Raw genomic sequence first — 24,554 nt, 5'->3', positions numbered from 1 at the left:
GCCCCCCCCCCTCCCCCCCTCCAAGCAGACATCCCAAATGGACATTGGCTCTCTTTCTGGCCCTGAATGCTTCCTGCCTAATGGGTTCCATATCACATCTAACATTGGAGCTCCTGATAACTAGTAAACCTCCCAGGATGAATGGGCAAGGCTAGACAGCCAGGTGCTCTGGCTTGTGAGTACGCTGGTGGACATTAACAAGACAAGATGAAAAAGGTATGTGCATAATGAATGCCCCATTCTGTCTCCACTGCACAGAAATGGAAGTGTGTGGAGATATCCTAACAATTGGTGCAACAGTAGTGTGTGGACCCAACAGAGTTCAATGAACCTCTGGTCACTGTCAATGAGTCATGGCTCTTCCAGTCTGTTGAGTGAATGGGAGCTGGGTACTCCAGTTCACTGCACCAACTTAACTGAAGCATTCAACAATGTTTCCACAGAAAATGGGGCCATGGTCTTCTGCTCCAGCATGGCAATGCACAGCCACAGCCATTGCCACAGTATGAGTGAACTAAGGTTTACTGTGCTGCCACATCCTCCGTATTCACCAGATATGGATCTTAGTGACTATGCCGTATTTGACACAATAAAAGAGGGCACACAGGCTAAGAAATTCACCACCAATTATGAAGTTCTTGCAGTGGTCCATCAGTGGCACTGTAATGCCCCCCAAAGAATAGTTTGTAGTTGCCACAGTGGTAGCAAAAGTGAAAAGTTATTGGCAGGGAATACTTATAATATAATCAGTATTCATTTGTTTAATAAATGGTTCCTGTGAACATAAAAAAATTTAGTTACAACTATTTTTGAATGCCCAAGATGATGTAAACCAGAAAGTATAATGTTGTAACTGCCATGCTATGTTGTATTGACAGGAGCTAATATCACTATACTGTTGTATATCAAGAGACTGGCCTTGATGTCTAGAAAATGTTCGTTACATAAAAGATTATAGTTATTTTTACATAAATTCCTGTTGCACACTAAGTTCCTTAATGACTCAATTTAACATTATCCTTTTCATTTATTTATTTATTTATTTATTTTTTTGTCTCACACACAATTAAGACTGAATTACAACAACAAAGTTTCAACCTCCTTTTCTTGTTAAATACTAAAGATAATAATGCTATTAAGCTAAGCTTATCATGGCAAACATTCTACAGAGACATACAAATAACAATTTCTCATGCTTCCACATTGTCTCCCTCTCAATAGCACAGAGCTTCTTGTTCTTTTTGGTTTTTCACCCTCTCTGTAGAGTTTGGTTGTTTGCCCAGAGGTGATGATTCAACTGGAGTGTCTTCAGGCTCTTTGTCATTTCATCCATCAGATATATTTGTTTCAATCAATTGACAGAGACATTCCTTACCTGGTTATTCATTTTGTCCAGAAAAGTTTGGGGAATTGTCAATTACTTTGCATAGGCCTACGTATGGGGGCTCTAATGTCTTTTCACTGTCAGCCCTTACAAACATGTGTTAAGTTGCTGACATACCTGCATATGAATGTTTTTATCCTTTTCTTTTGGGGATATTGTACAGATTTCAAATGATTCATTTGCTGTTTCAGATGCAAAACAAATTGAGTGCCATACTCTTGAAAAAAGTCCCTTGGTATCCTGATGGGTGAGCCATAAACCATTTCTGGAATTGTAGCATTACTGTTCTCTCTGATGGGGAATCAAAGACAAAAAAGATTACAGATATTGATTGAGCTTATTTGGCAGTAACATGGGCATGTGTGGCTGCTTGAAGTGTGTGATGAAATTTTTAATTTTTCCGTTTATTTGAGGATGATATGCTATAGTTTAGGTTTGGTTACGGCCACATGTTTTTGATAGTGTTTGGAATAGCTCAGAGTTGAACTGTCTTCCATGGTCAGTCACTATTTGATATGGCATTTCAAATCTAGTGATTCAAGAGCTGAAAAATGCTCGTGCTACTGCTTCTGCTTGTACGCCTTGAAGAGGTACTACTTCGGTCCAGTTTTTAAATCTGGCAATACATGTTAACCAATAAGTATACTCATTAGAAGAAGGCACTGCTCCTGTCAAGTCAAGGAGAGTTATTTTGAAGTATTTCTCTTTACCAAGAAAATGTCCTAAAGATGCTGGAACATGACATGTTATTTTGTTTTTCTTACAAGCAGTGAAGCCCAATTTTGAACATCCTTTATTATATTGATCCAGACAAACCGTCTTAAGATCATATTTACAATTGTCTTAATGCCCAGACGAGTCAAATCATGATAGTGTTGGGAAATGGGGTATCTAAATGGTTCAGCAATACAGGGTGTACATAAAGTCTGGGAACACTTTAAATTATTTATAGCACAAGAATTAAACATTGTACAGATGTCATTGATATTGCATTTTGAAGAGAAACTGAAAGGTTTTTCTTTTCTTTTCTTTTTTTTCACAAATATTCAATATTCAAACCATGAGTGACCTGGCTGACATCAAGACAGTAATCCAATTCTTGCCATACTCATCCCAGTATGGCATCGTTTCATGAAACAGCTGTCCCCTTCTGTAGCATAGCCAATCCATCAATGTGGCAGCTCCATGTTCTGGTACCCACGAACTTCATGATGAAAATGGGGTGGAGCCCCATCCTGCTGAAAGATGAATGGAGAGTTCAATTGCATATGAAGCATCAGCCATTGCTGCAACAAGTCCAAGTAAAAATAGCCAGTGACTGCGCTCTCTGTGAAGAAGAATGGCCCATACAGTTTTCGACATTTACCTTTGGGGAATCACACTTAAATTCAATGCATTTGTATGGATGCTTTGTACCCCAGATTTGACAGTTATGCCTGTTCACTGCCCTGTTAGTGTGAAAAGTGGCTGCGTTGCTAAAAATTAAGCAATCAACAATGTCATCGCCATCCTCATTCAACTGTTGCAGCTGCAAACGAAACTCAAAATGCTTGTCTTTGTCATCATCACTGAGCTTCTGCAGTAGCTACAATTTAAAAAGTTTCATAGACAGCTTCTTTCACAGGACTTTCCACACTGTCATTGGAGCCATTTCAAGTTCACGGGATGCACAACACACCAATTTCCTTGGACTCCTTATGAGTGCCTCTCGTATACACTCCACATTCACTTCACTCACATTGGGACATCTGCTTCTCTTTGCTGGCCAAAAGCAACCCTTTGTAACTAATTTGTTGTGCCGGTGGTAAATGGCCTTCCTTGTTGGTGGCTTCTTACCATACTTGGTTCTAAACATCCGTTGAACAGCTGTAGCATACTTGTTTTTGTCGAACTCCAACACACAGAGAGCTCGCTCCTCACCTGAACTCCCCAAGTTTGCAACTAGCATTGACTATCAACAAATTATCAAACTAAGCTGTGACAGTATACATGAAAAAAAAAACTTTCAGGGTTTCTTTTCAAAATAACATATGTTTGATATCTATACAATGTTTGGTTCTTGTGCAATAAATAATTGAAAGTGTTCCTGGACTTTATGTACACCCTGTATATGGGCGAATAATTGTTTTTGACACATCACAATGCAGTTGCTTTCCTTCATGTGTCAAATGGTATTTTAATTTAAGTGACATAACACAGCTGGACTGTAGCTGATGAAGTTCTTCATTATCTTCTTGTGCTTGGGCTATATTTTCATAGTTAACTGGAACTAATTCTTCAAGTCTTGATAAGTTATGACCAACAACATTTTCTTTACCTGATACATGGCACAGATCTGTAGTAAATTGCAAAATATACTGGAGATAACATAATTGGATTGGTGTTGCTTTTGCATTCTTTTGCTTAAATGCATATTTTAGAGAAGCATGGTTGGTATAAATAATGAAGTCTCTTCCTCACAACATAATTGAAATATTTGACAGCCATGTGTATACTGAGCAGCTCTTTGTCATATGTGGAATACTTCTGAGACACTGTGAACTGTATTGAAAAAAAAAAAACTGCAAACTAGGAAATGTCAAAAGCATGGTATTTCTCAGATTTCTTTGCATTTTTACAACTGAGCAATTGCTACTTCTGTCCAGGCAGTATGTCTTTGCTCACTTTTAGTTGTGCCTTTTAGGTATTCATTTAGCAGGGCTTGATTTTCAACAGCATGTCCCAAAAGCTAACAATAGAAGTTGATGTTCCCTAAGAATGCTCTAAATTCAAGAACTGTTTTGGGTCACTTTTAGTTTATTATTGCTGCAACCCTTTCTGAATCTGGATTTGTTACTGCAGGTGTAATAAAGTGTTCTAAGAATGTTAATTTTTTCATACCAAATGCTGATTTTTCCATTATTTATTATGAGACCATACTTATTCAACTATGAAAAGAGTAAATTTAGATATTCAACATGTTACTATGGAGAGTCAGATGCTATTAAAATATCAGAAATCTAGTTCTCCTACAATTTCATTTATAAACCACTGAAATGTGCTAGATGCATTGTGAAGGCAGAAGGGCATATAATTAAATTTCTAAAGTCCAAAAGGTGTAATAATTTCTGATTATGGTTTATCTTCTTCAGCCAGTGCAATTTGGTAATAAGCCTTTAGATTATCTTTTTATTTTGAAGCATCATCAATTCATACAACTGGGTACTGAACTGGGTGAGTCCTCTCATTCAGACAGTGATAATCTCCACAAACTTGCCGATGTCCATTTGGCTTCATAACAAGGTGTAATGGATTGTGATGGACATGCAATACCATTATTTGACAGAAACTGAAATTCTTTGCTACTGGTTTTCAACTTATCTGGGTCCAATCTACAAGCACTACTGCATTGTATACTGATCAGCTATTAGACATAGTGATATAATGCTGCTCTTTACACTTCATTACCATAGGTAATATGGATGCTTTTGTTAGTACAGGGAATATCTCCAAAAGTTTGGGAAACTAGCATGTTGCATAGAGTGAGCTTACTTAGTCTTCAGTATTCACAGCAGTTACTTCTGCTGAAATTTTCAATTTGGTGCTGCTGCCTATCAACTTTTTATTTTTGAGATCAACAAGTAAACCCTAATGATGAAGGAAATCAGCTCCCAATATACATTTTAATACACTGCTACAATAACTGGTCATTCAAAATTGCAGCTGAGCCCTATGTCAGTGGTTAATGGCTTTGAGCAGCAATTCTTATCTCTGACTCATTTGCAGCATAGATATTGAGGTTAGAAGGTTTAATTTTCTTGCCTTTTGAAACTGCCATGACAGATGAACTTGCACCACTATCTACAAGAAAATTTCTTCCATAATTTCAATATTTAACAAGTAGGCAGTATTGGCACCTTGATGTGGGTACTGGGGTAGAACACTCAGCAGCTGTTGTGTGGACACTTTCTAGTTTTCCTTTCTTTACCATAGGCAAGGCTGAACAAATTTTTATAGCCTACACTGTGTGCTAAATTTAAAACATGACAACAGTTTTTACAGTTTTCATTGAATTTTGTTCTGTTTCTATTTCTACTGCATGATCTTTGCCTGCTTGGTTTTCAAAGCATCTTAATCTCATTTTCTAGTTCTCCAATTCTTACGAGAAGATCTTGAACTGACATAGATGACAGTCTTGATGGAATGGACTGAACTAATGCAGTTTGAACATCCTCAACAGAGTGCATTTTGACAATCAGATATAACTAAAATACTTTGAGTATTATTGGTATGGCTACTGCAGTGACTAAATTTAACTACTTGCTCTCTCAGCTGGAGCCAAAATTTGTTGATAATATGTGGAATATAGTTACAAGTGATGCGAACAATAAATATTCTCCTGTGAAAGAATTACTTTTGACCATATTAAAAAAACTCTCTCTCTCTCTCTCTCTCTCTCTGTCTCTCTCTTTCTCTCCCCCTTTTCTTTGTTGTATTTAAACTCAGTATAAGACAAATTCAAGCTAAAAATGTCACATTGAAAACTTTGTCAAAAATTGCATCACAAATGTTGTCTTGCCAATCACACTGGGGTTTCCAAATTGTTGCACACTTGGTTCATTAAGGACACAGTTTAATGTGGATCATTCCATTTATTTATTTTTTTCTTTTGCACACAATGGAATCTGAATCACAGCAACATTAGAGTAACATTCTTATTTTTTTATTAAATACCAAGGATAATAACACTGTTATGCCAAAATTACATTGGCAATCATTCAAAAGAAATATACAAATAGTAATTTGTCATATTCATACATACCATTAAACATGGAATAGTTTATTCTTTAACATAGTTTATAGTTTATATGTTTTTCAAGCTTACAAGTGTTGCTTTAACTTGCAGGTGGGGCTGAAGATATCTTCACAATAGGTGACAGTAAGGATAAAAATAAATTCCAACTCTTACTCCTACAGCCACTTTCTGACTTCCCCAAAAACACAAGCTTTGACGTAAGTTTTCTTTTACAGACACAGTAATTGCTATAGAAATTAAATTAAATATACACAAAATATTTGACTGCTGAAGAACAATAATGCAGTAACAAAACTCAAATGGGCATGAAACTTGTGAAGGTTATCTATGACTACACATCATTTCCATAAAAGATAATTTCTTAAATGTTCATCATTTTATATTAATATATCCAAAAACAAAGATTTAAAGACATATTTAAATATGTCTGCTTGTGTCTGTATATGTGTGGACGGATATGTGTGTGTGTGCGGGTGTATACCCGTCCTTTTTTCCGCTCCCGGGATTGGAATGACTCCTTACCCTCTCCCTTAAAACCCACATCCTTTCATCTTTCCCTCTCCTTCCCTCTTTCCTGATGAGGCAACAGTTTGTTGTGAAAGCTTGAATTTTGTGTGTATGTTTGTGTTTGTTTGTGTGTCTATCGACCTGCCAGCGCTTTTGTTTGGTAAGTCACATCATCTTTGTTTTTGGATATATTTTTCCCACGTGGAATGTTTCCCTCTATTATATTAATATCATTAATTTTATATTAATAGATGCATGTTTCAAACTTAATACATAGCCCTTCCCTGATTCCTCATTTCTTATGTAGATACTGTTTTTGTATTAAACTGATCAGTATTTTCAAGGGATACATAAAAGTACACAAAAATTAACCTAACTAAAACATGTCATTAATTCTGAAATATATTTACAATTTACAATGAACTGATTATTTCAATTGAGGAAATGAATTTTCCTTTGTCCAGTTTTACTGTAATATATTCTAAGTGGAAATCTTTTGCAGAAACTTTTGTAATATCATACTCTAACAGTGGAACATAGAAAGTTTTAGGCTTTGGTTCTTGAATGACTGCTGTGATTAATTTTCCCTAATCAGTTTACATTTTCAATTGCAGAGTTGTTTAACTGCTTCTACATGCCATAATGATTTTTAATGATTGGATCTGTCACATGGAAGGTGTTTATTAAGTGACTTGGTAATTAAGTTTGTATTTGGATGTAGGCAGTTATGTGGGTTATGGATGTGATGATAACATGTGACAGATCTGGATCTGTCAGTCAGCCAATGTACAAATCAAATGTCATACATGACAGAGGGAATTCTGTAGGTCAGTGTTAATGTATATACTAGATGTATTTGAGAAGTAAGGGCTGGTTGGCTACAAAAAACATCTTCATTATAAAAAGCTTACAGTGACAGTTACAGTTTTCTATGAAAACACTTCACTTTTCTAAACAATTTTCATTCATTTTTAAGTGATTTTCGTAGTGTTGCACTAGCTTATTCAACTCTTTAGGGTCATTCAAACAGAGAAGCATACTGCCTGTACTGCAGAATGCACTTTTGTCTGCTGCAGTTGGCCATGTCTATATCTGCAATCAACATCTACAACCATTCTTTGCAAATGACTGTGAAGTGTATGGCAGAGGATACTGCCCATTGTTCTACTTGTTAAGGCTCTGTGCACATTGTAGTTAGTCACATCTTGTTCTAGTGATTCCTATGAAAGCTATGCATAGGGAGTTGCAGTGTGCCCCTAAATTCTTCATTTAAAGCTGGTTCTTGAAAGTTTGTAAGCAGATTTTCTTGAGATAGTTTGCATCTTTCTTCAAGTGTCTCCAAGTTCATTTCTGTCAGCATCTCTATGACTCCCTGCCCCCAAATCCACTATTCAAACAAACTTGTGACTATTTGTGTTTGTGTTGCCAGGACTTCTGCTGCAACAGATTGCCAGCTACAATGAGTAAAACCAACCCATAGAACATTATACACCATCGCCAACAGTACCTGCTCTCAGACAGCTGCCACTCCTTGCACACCAAAAAATCCCTCACTTGCTGTCTGGCAAATTGTGGTAGATGCATCTGCAGTGGTAAGAACTCTATTGCCCAGTATTCTGAATGCCACACAAAGGCCTTTACAGACAGGCAATACCTTCCAGACTTAATTCATAGACAGATCTCCTATGTCAAATCCTCATACACACCTGATCCTCACATCTATCCCAAGAACCAACTACAAAGAAGCAGCCCCCTTCTCACCCAACACCACCCCAGGTTGGAAAGACTAAACCACGTCATTCATGAGGGCCTTGATTGTCCATCATCATGCCCTGAAATGAAGGACATCCTTTCCAAGATAAATCCAACCCCTCTCAGAATGGTGTTCTGCTACCCACCCCACCTCCACAACATCCTAGTCCACCAATACACCAATCCCACCCCGTATCCTCTGCACAGGAGTCATACCATTATGGAAGATCCAGATGAAAGACTTGCCTAGCCCACCCACCTAATGCCACCTACTCCTATCCTGTAACAGGCTTATCCCATACCATCAGAGGCCAGGCCACCTGTGAAAGCAGCCATGTTACATACCAGCTCTGCTGCAACCACTGCACAGCAGGTTACATTGGTATGACAATCAACCAGCAGTCAACTAGAATGAATGGCCACCACAAAACTGTTGCCAAAAACGAGGTGGACCACCCAGTGGCACAACATACAGCAAACCACTACATGTGGGATATCAATGGCTGCTTCACAACCAGTGCCATCAGGAACCTCCCCTCCACCACCAGCTTTTCTGAGCTGCAGAGATGGGAGCTATGCTTACAGCACACTGTTCACTCCTGTAACTTTCCTGGTGTAAACATAAGGTAACCCACTGCCCACACCTCACACAATAGTGTGTGTTTGTGTGTGTGTGCATGTGCATGTGCCTGTGTGTGTGTGTATGTGTGTGTGTGTGTGTGTGTGTGTGTGTGTGTGTGTGTGTGTGTGTCCACACATCATCCCCTGCCCCAGTACCCCTGCCAAATGTATTTAACCTCATCAGCTGGCTGTGTGCTGTTGTCTCGTTCCCTAGTGCATGAAACCATGTGCCTGCCATCTACCACCTGTCCCCTCTACCTGTACCCCTAGCTAGCCCACAGACAGCTCCCCAGTCTCCCATGATCTGCTAGATGCTTGTCCCCAATTCCTCTGTGCCTCCCACTTATTTCCATCTTTTATCCCACCCCACCCCACATCGCCACCTCACCCCAGTACACTCACTGTAGGCTAGGAAAGAGCTACATTAGACTGAGCTCAATATAGGGAGACAGGTGGGTGCATGTGAGTAAGTGTGTGTGTGTTTGTGTGCATGTTTTTCCTGCAAGCCTCAAAAAGGGAGTGCATTCCAAAATCTAGCCATGCTCTCTACCTTACATTTGTGTACTTGTAGACGATGCAACACTTCTGCCTTTTGGTCAGTCATCTCCTTTATTCCTAAACAGTTCCTTAAACAGATGTATTAAAATGGAACACCTGTAGCCTCTTTTCTATGTTATTTGTTATATGGCTGCCAGTTTTGTTGATGCAACTTGCTGTTTTGAGGCCTTAACTGATGTAACACCATTTCTACAGGTCTATGGAAACCAGTTCATAGATGTTGACCACTGCTGAAATTGTGTATGCAATTAGAGTTAACGCCCTCAGTGTCAGTTAAGGCCTGAAGATGGTGTATTGAATCACTGAAAGTGGTAGCCATACAATAAATAACATTGAAAGTATGGTTGTATGTACTCAGTTTTATTACATAAGTGAACAGCCAAAGTCCCTCAGATTTTCTGTCAGAAGGATGGATATACAAATCCTTAAACCTATGTCTGCAAGATGATCATATGTGGGCACCACACATCATACCTACAGCAGAATTTTGAGCAATGAGGACTTTCTTTCTTAAAGATGGCATTGTCACATCAACATGGACACCTAAGAATTTGTAAGTGTCCATCCTATTTATTATTTCCACATCATGTGTTACACTTATTAGTATAGTGGCCCTAAATGTGCAAAACTGAATGTGTTGTGTCTTTTTAAAACTGGAATGAGAACATTTGCGGAAAACTAATCAATGATGCTTTTAAAAACATTTTTCACTAATTCTTCTGTTTTTGTATGTTTGCTTGGGATATTTACAATACTAATGTTGTATGCAAAAAGAACGAATAGTGCTTCTTGTATATTAGATGGAAGATTGTTAACTTATATGAGGAACCATAGTGGACCTATGATTGAACCTTGGGGAACCCCAGTCATGATTTTTTTTTAATCCCCATTCAGAATTACATCCCCAGGGTGTATTGGTTGAATTACTAAGTACAATTCTCTGACTTATTTTCATTAGATATGACATAATCTATTGGTTGGCTGTACCATCAAACCCATAAGACTGCAATTTATTTAGGAGAATATACAAACACCTTAGATAGGTTGCAGAAAATATCTACTGTTATTGGTTTTTTTATTATTTAATGCTTGTAAAATTTGTTGAGTGAACTTGTAAATGGCTTTCTCAGTAGAGCAACTCTTCTGAAACACAAACTGTGGTTTTCTGAGGATTTTATTGTTGCTAAGGTGAGATACTATTCTAGAACATATCACCTACCCAAAGAGTTTGACATTTGTATTATCACCTTTCTTAAAGATGAATTTAACATCGGGATCTTTCAATCTCTCTGGAAAAAAGCCATGGGTTAGTGATTCAGTTAACAGTTAGATGAAAGCAATTGATTTTGAGCCATCTAAAGTTAGTAGAAGTCTCTGTGTTGAAAACTCTGGTCAGCTGAATTACAAATCTAAAGTGTGGCTTTCAATGATATGTTAGTCCTATAATTTTTTCTGTAATTTATTGCTTAATTTAGACCAGAAATGAGTTTTTAGGATGAAAATGATAAGTTCTTCTGTGATTCTGACTCCATGAATAGCTGTGGATCCCTACATAACTGGATGAATAACACAGTAACGAAAGTGAAGGGAATGCAGGGCACAACATTTAAAATAGAACTGTGCCCAATAAAGCACTGTGGAGCTCAAACCAACTTCCTAGTTGAGAACTGTTTTACACTTTTTACTCTATATGGATTATATTGTGATTGATGATAGCTGCTAAGTCAAAGTCTCAGGTATTACAAACATATTAAAAACTAAATTATAAGTGAGAAATCTCAGTGTGCCATCTTAGTAGTTAATTTACAGAGAAGCAGAGAGCATGTGACTTTTAAGTACACTTGCATGATAAAAAGTTGTCATTTTAAAAATGTGGCTTCCATTCTTGTTTAGTAAGACCAGCACATAAATTTATTTTTCACAATAACTACACAAATACTTTTGAAACTGAAACAGCACTTCAGTTGTTGTAAGTAACAATAAAGAGATATCTTCTTAATAGTTTTTGTTAATTGTAACAACACATGGGCTTCTCAAGCTTTTTGCATGTGTTAGTCACCATAACAAGTAACTGTTTTCTTCACCAAAATTAATTTTTATGAAGTACATTTTACAACATTTCAGTTACAACTGACAGCAATGGATGGTGGAGTTCCAGTACAATCAAGAAATATAACGTTGGACATCAAGATCATAACTATTACAGAACAGCCCCCTATTTTCTCAAATCCACAGTGGACAACAAGTTTTCCAGGTAATCTATTTGTAAATTTTAAAAATGTGAATTTTGTTGTTGAACTGCTACTTTAGGGTATGAATGTACATCAAAACAGATATTGGAATCATATCATAAAAATTATTATTATTATCATGATCTTTGTGGTTACAGAAATTTATAATTCCACGTAAGACCAGATAAAACCAGAGTGCTTTGTAGAATACTTTGTTGCATCCTCAGTCACAGCAGTAAATGTGTTAATCGTTATTGTGCAGTCATTTGTGTTTCTTTGCTTGATCTTATTCTTATTGTTTAACAAATATCAATCCATATTGCATATCTTCTCCAATTAACACGCTTTTGCACTGTATCAAGGTGATTTTTATATTGTTTAGCTCAATATATAGGATGCTTGCCTAGTATTATCTTGGTCAAGCCATGGGCCTCTTTTGTTCAACACCCATTCTATAGTCTAATTTTGATAATGATCTTCGGCATGCAGCAGATGCCAAAAAAACCAAAACCAGATTTTTCAGAATTAATTTTTGCTGAACTGGCACTATAATAGTGCATTACCCAATGTCATTTTGTGTAACTGGTCCAGTTTGTGATGCCATCTGTTCATCTTAGCAACTTTGTTTCACTTAAACATAGGTTATAGTACATGACTGACTTAGCTATTGAGTTCAAATTGATGGGCCTCATGACTGAAGCTAGACAGAAGTGTTTACCTGGAAGGACAATGTGTCATTTGCTACAGAGATTTTGTAACAGATATTCATATGCAAGCCTCTTACTCATGCTATGCCTACCAAATGATTAATAGAAAAACACTTGCTTGTACTTTGCTTTATATAAATAACAAAGAGAAACAGAGGGAGTTTTGTGCACATCTCATTATAAGCAATGCATTGTTAAATGGGTTCAACTTTTATAGAATGAGTTTCTGTTTTAATGAACTTCTGTCAGTAACTGAGCTATACATACAGACATCCTCAAACACCACACAAATGCTCAATATCATCAGGTGGTATGCAAAACATATTTTAGCTATTTTGATTTCATTTTTATTAAGTAAACATCATGTAAATCATAACAAGTGAAGTATAATACTCTGGCAAAGGACAGAAATCCATCATGAAGACTGTTGGCAGATTTACAGAGAATTCAGAGTTAATGAAGAAGAAGGGTGCTTAAAGTGAGATAGCTGATTGTGCACAGAAGACTCTGCTGCAAACTCTGTGATTCTTTCTGAATTTTGCTCTCATAAACTTGGAAGGAAAAGGAAAAGAGACAGGACAACATCCAATCAGTCAAATGACTGATTTCATTTGAAAGTTTTTGATTTTAGCTTTGGACTTCAAAATTGAAACTTATCAAAGTTTATGTAATTTTGACATTTACTAGTGACTTTTCTTGATTTAGTTTGAGATTTCAGTACCATCCAGTTCTGCATGTCTGCATCTCCAATATGAAACAAACCTGCAAATTTACATGTCACAGTATTATTTTAGATATGTGTCATCTGCTGCAAATTTCAGGATTGTGCCATTTATAGAAGAAATAACATAAAAGAGATTGTGTGAAAATACAACAAATTCTAGTACATACTGTAGTCAATTTATATGTCCTGCAAGGCTAAATGAGACTGAACTAAAAATGACATATAATATTATGTGCAGAATAAGCTGATACACACTTGGTACAAAGCACCTTTGGTTATACAACCAGAAAACCGTGGACACAATATCCCATAAGCCATTGATCAAGGCCGTTGTGGTATCTGCAGTATTTCTTCACTTCTGAAAAGCATTTGGCTCTATACCACATGAATGCTTATTAATGAAAGGGTGTCATGTAGTGTGTGTATTAAAATAAATATTTGACTTAACTGAGGAGTTCTTGGTAGGGAAGATACAGCCTGTTATTCTGGGTCATGATTCTTCAACAGATGTGGATTTAACATCCGATGTGCCTCAGGGAAGTGTGTTAGGTCCATTGCCCTTCATGATGTGTATAATGACTTAGCATATTATATTATTAGTAACCTCATTCTTTTTCTGGTACACAAATATTCAGTCAGACCTTAAAAAATTGAAACTGATATAAAGATTGTCAACACACTTTCAACCCTTTACACTCCATAATGCAGACATAGTGCATCTAAGAGCACTCTTATTTAAAACACTGTCATGAGGGCAGCCAGCTCGCCACATAGAATTCTGCAAAACTCTTTGTGGAAAGAATAAGGCCACTGATCAACAATTAGGATTTACTTGAAAGCAAAAAATGCACTTCCAGTCATATAAGTTGGCAAATGCATCACAATACAAAACTTTTCCTTGTGTAATATTTTCTAAAACTTCAGGGTGAACTTTTTCAGTCATCATTCCATTCAAATTATTTACAAATGAATCACTGTCACCATCAAAATCACTGACATCAAAATCAAAATCATTGTAACTCTCATTTTCACTTAGACATTCCTCTAAAAGCTCTACAGCCTCTTCCTCAGAAAGGACTGTGCATGAAGAACTAGCCATTTTGCACATACTAACTTGAATGTAATAATTACAACTTCTTTCTCAAGTTAACACAGACTTCCCTAGATGGCAGTACTATGCAGCACTGATGTCTAATACAATCACATTCAAAAATGGAGCATGTGAGACCTGTGAAAAATCACATTGAATGAGGCTCGACACCTGAACGGAAAACCAAATTCACACTATCGAATACCACTCACCATCACAATGGAAATTGTTAAATGTTCAGAAATGTAAAACTGTATTAGAATCAGTCACAAGTGAAATAAGTCAGCTCATGTAAATATCTGAGTGTAGAAATTTTTAGAGATAAAGAATGAAATGATAACTTAGGCTCAGTCATAGGTGAAGCAGGTAACAAACTTGAGTTCATTGGTAGGGTATTGAGAAAATGTGATCAGTCTAAAAAATATATTGCTTACAAATGATCATGTAACCCATCCTAGAATACTGCTCAAGTGTGTGGGACACAAACCAAATACAATTAACAGAATATGCACACAGAAGGGTAGCCATATATTGTAACAAGTTTATCTGACTAATTGTAGAGCATCATGAGGAATCTAAAAAACATGGAGATAATCACTAACTATCACACAAAAAGCTACTTACAAGTTTCAAATATGTGTTAAGCAAGGGAGCTCGGAATATACTGAAACCCCCTACATATCATTACAGGAGGTGCCATAAACACAATATTGGACTAATTACAGAGCACAGTCATTATTCCTGTGCTCCGTAGGTGAGTGGAAGGGGAAGAAACTCTAACATGTGGTACAATGGGAAGTACACTCAGTCTTGCAGTTTGCTGTGGTTTTCATAGTATGAGTGTAGATCCACACTTTTGAGCTCCAAGTATTTATTTATTTACTTTTATTTTCATGTTGATTGATGACCTGGACTGAAATTTGTCACTGCAAACAATGGTCTGAGTTGACATTCTTGCAATTTGAGCATTTTTACATGCTTGATGATGAGAAAAATATTATTTGATAATAAATTCTATATGTCAGTAAAATAAGGTTGCACAATGATAAAGAAGGGAAAATCTTTCCCTTTGATGTTATTGTTGATGATGCTTTTGGGTTATCAAGTAATGTCTTATAACCTTACTCCAAAAACAGCCTTCATATGACAAAAATGTCTAAGCTTACAGGTGTACAAGAGCTCACCTAACAGTAGAATTTACTTTCAATACTTTATTGTTGTAGCATTTTCTGATTAAGATCAATAAAAAATTAAATTCTGAGCCCTCATTCAAATGATGTTAAAATACATCTTATGGATTTTATTTATAGTAAATGATTAACTGAACTGGCTTCAGTTTATTCTAGGAGTTTGGTCTCAGGACTGAGCTATGTGCTGTTTCCATGTATCAAGTAATAAGTCAAAACATGTCTCCATAGAATTATATTCAGTACGTAAGCACAGTTCAGAACACTAATTCACAGTAACAACAGACTTTGGGCACACACACACATCAAAAAAAGTTTAGCATCACCCCAGTTCCCAAAACTCCTGAAGATAGATGTTGACTGTGGATATTGCATCACAGACACAGTCCCTTTGACTGTTCAGAGGTGTCACTAAACCCACCCAAAGATGTAAACAACCTTTCATGAGCAGTTCCTATTAGATGGTGGGGGTCCGACAGCTGATCAGTTCCAGTCATTCCATCAGGATGGAGGTAAACAGCTTATGTTGTCTGTAGTTCAACAATGCTTAGACAGTCAATACCATGGTTAAATCATGTCTGCATTGTTACTTTGTGCCAGGAAGGGCTCTCAATAAGGGAAGTGTTTAGGCATGTCGGAGTGAACCAAAGCGATGTTGTTCGGACATAGAGGAGATACAAAGAGGGATAGGTACTGTTGATTACATGCCTCACTCAGGCTGCCCAAGGGCTACTACTTCAGTGGATGACAACTACCTACAGATTATGGTTCAGAGGAAGCCTTACAGCAATGCCACCATGCTGAATAATGCTTTTCGTGCAGCCACAGGACGCCGTGTTATGACTCAAATTGTGCGCAATAGGCTGCCTGATGCACAACTTCACTCGTGACGTCAATGGCAAGGTCCACCTTTGTAATGACGACACCATGCAGCATGGTACAGATGGTCCCAACAACATGCCAAATGGACCACTCAGGATTGGCATCACATTCTCTTCGCCAATGAGTGTCACATATGCCTTCAAACACACAATCATTGGAGACATGTTTGGAGGCAACCCGGTCAGGCTGAATGACTTAGACACATTGTCTGGTGAGTGCAGCAAGGTGGAGGTTCCCAGCTATTTTGGGGTGGCATTATGTGGGATTAATGTACACCACTGGAGGCCATGGAAGGCACCATAATGGCTGTATGATACGTGAATGCCATCCTCCAACCGATAGTGCAACTGCATCAGAGCATATTGACAAGGCATTCATGTTCATGGATGACAATTCGTGCTACCATCAGGCACATCTTGTGAATGACTTCCTTCAGGATGATGACATTCCTTGACTAGAGTGGCCACCATGTTCTCCAGACATGAACCCTATCGAACATGCCCGGAATAGATTGAAAAGGGCTGTTAATGGACGACGTGAGCCATCAACCACTCTGAGTGATCTACATCAAATCACCATTGAGGAGTAGGACAATCTGGACCAACAGTGCCTTGATGAACTTGTGGATAGTATGCCATGATGAATACAGGCATGCGTCAATGCAAGAGGACGTGCTATTGGGTAATAGAGGTACCGTGTATACAGCAATCTGGACTACCACCTCTGAAGGTCTCACTGTATGGTGGTACAAAATGCAATGTGTGGTTTTCATGAGCAACTAAAATGGTGATAATGATGTTAATGTTGATCTCTACTCCAGTTTTCTGTGCAGGTTCCAGAACTCTCCGAAATGAGGTGATGCAAAACTTTTTTTTTTTAATGTGTGCATTTTTCCAATGTTGTAAGTCTCATGTAAAATCACCACTTCCTCAGAATAACTTACTTGTGTTGAATAAATGAATTGTTATTTATGTAAGTACATCAATTATTTTCCATGCAGAAGTAACTCTAATCTAACACTAAAGTTCAATGATAAATTCTCACTATTGTTCCACAATACAAACCAGCTAAATCCAATATCACTTGAAGCAAAATTTAAAATGTGTGCCACTAAATCTTACCATTTCAAGTCACTAACAAGCTTTTATAATGGTTCACTTGCCTTCAGAGTTGCAAGATGATTATTATACAGACTTCTGATCAATAGTGCAAATGTGGTGCTACACCAAATTCTGCTTGCAACTGTCACATATTTCCCAAACTACACCATTTAAGGCTTTCCTATAGTCTAGGAAGCAGATGAAAGTGTGAACACAGAATTCTCACGATTTCTCAATTATTTGTCATATGTTCAGAACCTGTTCATAGGTTCCATTTCCTTCAACAAAACTTGCTTTCTTTGAGGATAAGAGGCAGAATAAATGGCTTCAAATGCTGGTTCAACATGAAGAGAAGAATTTTGCTTGCATGGGATATGAGAACAATAGTTCAGCTGTTGGGGCAGTTCCTCCTTGTGTAGGGGAGGCTTTGATTAGACTCCTGCCACTCCTCAGTTCCCCATACTCTTGTACACAATGAATGCATCATATCAACACCTTCCTGCCCCATTTCTTTGATCCTCTCCCCAAATATATTGTCTGGACCAGGCAAATTAAAGTTCTTCAGATGTTGAACAGTATTCTCTGTGTTGCAGAATAATACTGTAGGTTCTGATGTAAGTTACATGACTCCTCGACTGTCCATACTGTTGTTAGTTCCAGAATACAACTTTCCACAGTACTTTGCAACAGTGCCTTCCTTGTTTCCAATAGGGTTGCCATTCTCATCATCTAGCACTCACATTCAAAGATTAAATTGACCAGTGATGTTGGTGAATTGCTTGAACAGATCTAGTATTTGATTGTGATTTTGATATTTTTGTATCTAATCACAGATACCATTAATGAAGTGTGACCTGTCCCTTCTGCAGTTGCATTGTATTTCTTTGCACAGGTTCTAAAATTATTCTAGAGTTATTATTTGGGTATTTCATTCTAATTTCAGTAGCCAGTTTTCCAACTCACATGCAGCAAAATAGTAGGACAATGATAGTGTTTTTATAGACAGCACTTAGGGTGAAACAATTACTGTGCATCCAGTTGCTAATGGACAATGTGATCATGATGCACAATTAATGGAAATAAACAATATGGCACCTTTCAATCTGGAGACAGGTCCATACATAGCAGAGAGACTTAGTGTGAACAGGATAGTGTTTTGAGAGTAAGCTAAAAAGTGTGGTATGGAATGAGGTGTATGTGGAAAGAACTACTAGCATGAAATTCAATTTGTTCTGTAATGAATTTGTGTCAATAGTTGAAAGTTGCTTTCCCAAAAAATAATTCAAAAGAACCATTTAAAAAACAAGTAAGCCATGGATAACTGAGGGAATTAAAATCTTATGTAAGATCAAGAGGTGCTAAGTTGCAGATAGGCACAACAAAAAGACTGTCAGAAAATGAGCTTCATCAGAGATAGAACATACACACACACTCACACAAATGCAACTCACACACACACACATGACCACAGACTCTGGCTGCTGAGGCTACACATGATGGGAGACACAACCATGTGGTGGTGGTAAGGAGGAGACTGTGGTGGTGAAGGGAGGTATAGCAGGGTAGGTGTGGGGGATGGTAAATTGCTGCATGTAGGAGCATACAGAGACTAACTCTCTCTTTTTACTCCTCCCCACCCCCACCCCAGTGCTCTGTCTAGCCACCCAACTGCACCTAGCTGCCCTACCCTCCATCCTGTCCTGTACGCTTCCATAAGCAGCACTTTACTGTCTCCCATCCCCTACCCTGATATCTCTCTGCCTCACCACCCAAGCCTCCTCTTTATCCCCACTGTCCAGTTGCATTGTCCATCACATGCAGTTGCTAGCAGTGTGTCCTCAGCAGCCAGAAACTAAGGTCATGTGTGCATGAGTTGTGTTTGCATGTGTGTGTGTGTGTGTGTGTGTGTGTGTGTGTGTGTGTGTGTGTGTGTGTGTGTGTGTGTTCTATCTCCAATGAAAGCTTTGTTGGCCAAAAACTTAATTTCTGACAGTCTTTTTGTTGTGCTTGTCTGTGACTCTGCATCTCTGTTATATGGTGAGTAGCACCTATTCTTTTCATAACACTGTTACATACCATCCTGGATTTTCCATTGTAAACTTAAGAGGGAAATATAAAGTAAGTCCAGAGTAAGTCAATATTCAACATTACTTGCATACTATATAATGTACTTCAGTATTTTAAGGAAAGTCATTAAAGTGTTCCAAAGTATGCATGTCCTGACACAAATAAATAATGCATAAAATAAGATGAAAATTATATGAGACATTGGCCAATGGGAGACAGGACAGCCAGTCAGTGTACACATTCCATAAAAATTAAACTAAATAACAATGGTACAACTCACTTTTAACAAGCTGTAATATCTTTTAACAATCACTTTCTAAATGTAGTAGCAAATATAGGATTAAATGGTTCAGTTGAAAAAGAAGAAGCATGTATTAAAAATATCATTCTACAAAACTTTAAGAAACTAAAAGTAACACCAACATCCTTGACTGAAATTAATACAATTCTAAAAATAAAAGCAATGTGTGGTCGATGGAATTTCAAGTAAAATTTCGGAAAATTTGTTCCAACTTAATAAGTAATGTTCTTAGTGATATTTGCAGTCCATCACTAACACAGAGAATTTTTCCATGCAGATTAAAATATGCAATTATTAAATCACTTCATTAGCAAGGTACCAAGACAGACTTAAACAATTATTGTCCAGTTTCTTTACTGATATCTTTTTCCAAAATATTTGAAAAACTAAAATACACAAGAGTATATATACATGTAAATGGAATGCAAATATGTTGTATGGAATAATTTTCTAGAGTAACTCAGTAGTTAGAAAGAAAGTATTGATTGCACAAAAGCAAAGAGTAAGAATAAGATGCGGCATCTATCCACTGATGTCATGTAGGTATCTCTCCAGGAAGCTAGGCTTTTTAGCTGTACTGTCACAAAGCATATTTTCACTAATGAAATTTGTCATAAATAATCCATCACAGTTTGAGAAGAACAGTGATGTACATATATACGACACTGAAGGGAAAAATGTTGCGCCATAACTTCCATCATTAATATGTGGCACAGTCTTAGAATTACACAAATGAGTTGTTCCCCCTGAAACCTATTATCCTATTATGATATTGTGCTGTTATAGATCCTCAATACATGGCAGCAAAATATTGGGTGATGAATTTAATTGGTTTCAACTTTGAGATACGGATTTCTTACTTGAATCCTAAAATACATGTTCAGAAGTATTGTATCATATCTGTGGAATCAGCAAGAAATCAACAATATTGCACTGTTGTTATAAACACATCTTGTGAATGAAAAAATAGAATTTACATATTATCACTGCATATGTGGTTCAAAGATTCTGTTGCTAGGTATTGTGAACCACTTTGGTCAGAAGTATTTATAGCATAGCAGTATGACAGAATCTGAATTCATATAATGATTACTGCAGCAGTGTTATGTAATAATTAAAGATATGAGTGCGAATTAATATGTAATAAATAACAACTTACTAAATTTTCTTCAACTTTCTGCATCCAGATCTTCCCAGCCAAATACATCTATGCAAATGTCTTCCCAAAATTCTTTCTTGTGAATGACATCAGAATACTCCTTTAATGATTTTAAATATAAACTTGAATCTTTATCCACTGTTGAATAGGTCCCTGAAATAACCATTCATATTGCTGTTCATAACTGATTAACTGACATGTTTTGGGCTCTGCCACCATCAAAAATATCTGCCAAGGAAGAATGCAAACTCAAAGCCACAAATGCAGTTAATGATACATTACTTAAAGTAAGTTTTACAAAAGGTAGCACATATAGTACAGAAGCAGATGTACCAAAAATAAGAACAAAGTCTTCATACAGGATTTGGAGTCATGTGCATCACCCATTAGCATTGGAACTTAACTGAGTGCAGGCTGGTGTTACAAAGCTTAACTGGTATCACTTGATTCCAGATAGCCTGAATATGTAAGGACAGTGGTACTGTATTGTATCCATAGAAAAAGTTGAACTGTCTCCTATTAAACATATAAATAATAAAAGAAAAACCTAATTATAGACTTAAAAATGTGATAAACCAAGAGTATATACAACAGTTTGTACAAATACAAGATTTGTAGCTGACAGAAACTCCTGATAGGTGGTGACACTAAGTTGAAAAAAGATGATAACTGCATCACATTAATAGTGAATGATGAAATGTAAACTACTCATAATGCACTTTTCATACAAAAAAAAACAGCTTTATAAAAAGTATCTGTTACGAACTGCCACCAGGTGATAAGACTGAGTTGAAAAATTACATTATTTGTGCTACATTAGTAACAAGTGGCAAAGTAAAAGGTTCTCATAATGCAGTGTTCATACAAAAAGAATAAGATAAAATAATTAATCTGAATGACAGAATGCCACCACAAGCATAGCAGTAAATAAGCAGATTTAGGATGAGAGGAGGTATCTTTATTGCATAGGTTGTGCCAGTTTGACAAAATATTAAGTGCCTGAGCAGTTTTATACTAATCATTAGCTCAGAAGTCTGTGTCCATATTTATAATCATTTCAATCTGTTATTACAATACAAAGCTCAAATGAGGTACAAGGTGCTGGAGAGACACAAGTGGGATTTTTATGCGAAGTGTTCCACACCACACATGATCTATCACCCTGCTGATATATGTGCCAACTTTTACCTTATAAATATCTTGCAGTCACCATTCTTGATTTTCCTCACTTTAGTGGACCTGCTGTGCAGTGGCAATAGACTGAAGTGAAGTGTCCATTTGACAATGGACTTCTTCAGTTTCCTTAGGACAGATGCAGGAAGAGAGCTCCAGTCTATTCAAGTCACTAATATGGTAAAAGCTACTCTTCATCTCCTACCTGTACACAGAGCTTCACTTCCTGGTATACACAGATGTCTGTATACTTATCCTCCAATCTGCCTTGATGTAGCAGTGATGACTGTCATCTCTTTGCCATTAGTAGATCAGTCACATGGTCCTGTGACACACTCACTGAACTTATTTCTATGCTGAATGGTAATTTATTGTGGTTAATGTGACATATTCTATACTTGGAACTACTTTCTGTTATTTCATGGCCCGGTATCAGACCATTGACATCGTCATGTTCTTGACACCACTAACAATCAGGGCAGTCAGGCATGTGTACATTTTGTGGACAGTACCACGATTTGGATGATCTCTGGTGACTCTTCTTATGTAGAGCTTCTTAAACAGTTCCCAGAGGTAACCCAACAACAACTTACACTAGCACCAGTATGCCAAGGCCATTCAACAGTACAGTATGTCCTAATAAGACCATGATCACCAGCCCATTCTTGGCCATGCTGCTTGACACTGGAGAAGCTAAAAATAGCCAAACAAGAATTTCCTTTCAGGCTTGAATAAGGGATCCGGTGACCATTAAGTAGCAGCTGGGCTCAGTATTACTACACGTTTTTTCCAAAATGACCAATGGATGGCATCCATGTGGTGACTAGCAACCCCTGACTGCTACCCAGTTCCACATATTGAAGGCTTCATGTGCAACATCTATGTCAAGCACATCTTTTCCAACTTAGATTGGCTCTGAGCACTATGGGACTTAACATCTGAGGTCATCAGTCCTCTAGAACTTAGAACTACTTAAACCTAACTAACCTAAGGACATCACACACATCCATGCCCGAGGCATGGTCATCAGTCCTCTAGAACTACTTAAACCTAACTAACCTAAGGACATCACACACATCCATGCCCGAGGCAGGATTCGAATCTGCGACCATAGCAGTCACACGGTTCCAGACTGAAGCGCCTAGAACCGCTCGGCCACCAGCGGCCGGCTTCCAACTTCATGCATACATACTATCAGATACTGTAGTGCCAGGAGACATAGCTAAAACTGCCAGCACAACTCCATGTGGTCTCTTGAAATTTAAAAAAATGCCATTTGGATTATGCAGTGCTTCACAGAAATTTCAGCATTTTGTGGACAAGGTGATGTGAGATCTATATTTTTGCTACATATATTGACAATGAGTTGATTATGTCCAGTTCCAAACCCCATCATCTGGGATATCGCACTAGATATTTACACACCTTTAGTCCCACGGATTACTCAGTAATCCTTGAAAATGTGCGTTTGGAGTTTTAGAAGTCTACTCCTTGGTCTGCACAATCAATGCCCATAGAAATTGTTCACCACAAGAGAAGGTGGTCAACTTTCCACAAACTCTGACTGTTGATGAATTATGATGCTTTTTAGACGTCACCAACTTCTACCATAACTGCATATGCAATCAAGCATTGTTGGCTCACCACAAGAGAATGTGGTAAACTTTCCACAAACTCTGACTGTTGATGAATTATGGTGCTTTTTAGACGTCACCAACTTCTACCATAACTGCATATGCAATCATGCGTTGTTGGCTCACCTAAACCTAATAACTGATAGACTGCTGTGGAGTAATGAAGCTGAGACAGCTTTCAACAATATGAAGACAGCTATCACCAAGGCTCTCTGTTAGCGCACCATGTCCTGCAGGCACTGCTCTCCTTAATGGTTGATACGTCATTGACAGGAACAGTGCTGTGCTATGACAACAAATACACTCCTGGAAATTGAAATAAGAACACCGTGAATTCATTGTCCCAGGAAGGGGAAACTTTATTGACACATTCCTGGGGTCAGATACATCACATGATCACACTGACAGAACCACAGGCATATAAACACAGGCAACAGAGCATGCACAATGTCGGCACTAGTACAGTGTACATCCACCTTTCGCAGCAATGCAGGCTGCTATTCTCCCATGGAGACGATCGTAGAGATGCTGGATGTAGTCCTGTGGAATGGCTTGCCATGCCATTTCCACCTGGCACCTCAGTTGGACCAGCGTTCGTGCTGGACGTGCAGACCGCGTGAGATGACGCTTCATCCAGTCCCAAACATGCTCAATGGGGGATAGATCTGGAGATCTTGCTGGC

At 37.6% G+C, this 24,554-nt stretch overlaps 1 protein-coding gene across 1 annotated transcript in view; it reads left to right on the top strand.

Annotated features, from left to right (window-relative positions):
* LOC126195147 (cadherin-23-like) overlaps window positions 1-24,554 on the top strand; it is a 460,891-nt gene that overhangs the window by 332,514 nt on the left and 103,823 nt on the right. Inside the window, exons 23-24 of the mRNA XM_049933652.1 lie at window positions 6,270-6,376; window positions 11,742-11,871. Coding sequence (XP_049789609.1) covers window positions 6,270-6,376; window positions 11,742-11,871 — 237 coding nt within the window. The remainder of the gene's footprint in view (window positions 1-6,269; window positions 6,377-11,741; window positions 11,872-24,554) is intronic.

The sequence above is a fragment of the Schistocerca nitens genome, chromosome 7, assembly GCF_023898315.1.
Source record: "Schistocerca nitens isolate TAMUIC-IGC-003100 chromosome 7, iqSchNite1.1, whole genome shotgun sequence".
Taxonomy (NCBI): domain Eukaryota; kingdom Metazoa; phylum Arthropoda; class Insecta; order Orthoptera; family Acrididae; genus Schistocerca; species Schistocerca nitens.
Note: the sequence above shows the minus strand (reverse complement) of the source record. Positions and strands in the feature narration are given on the sequence as shown.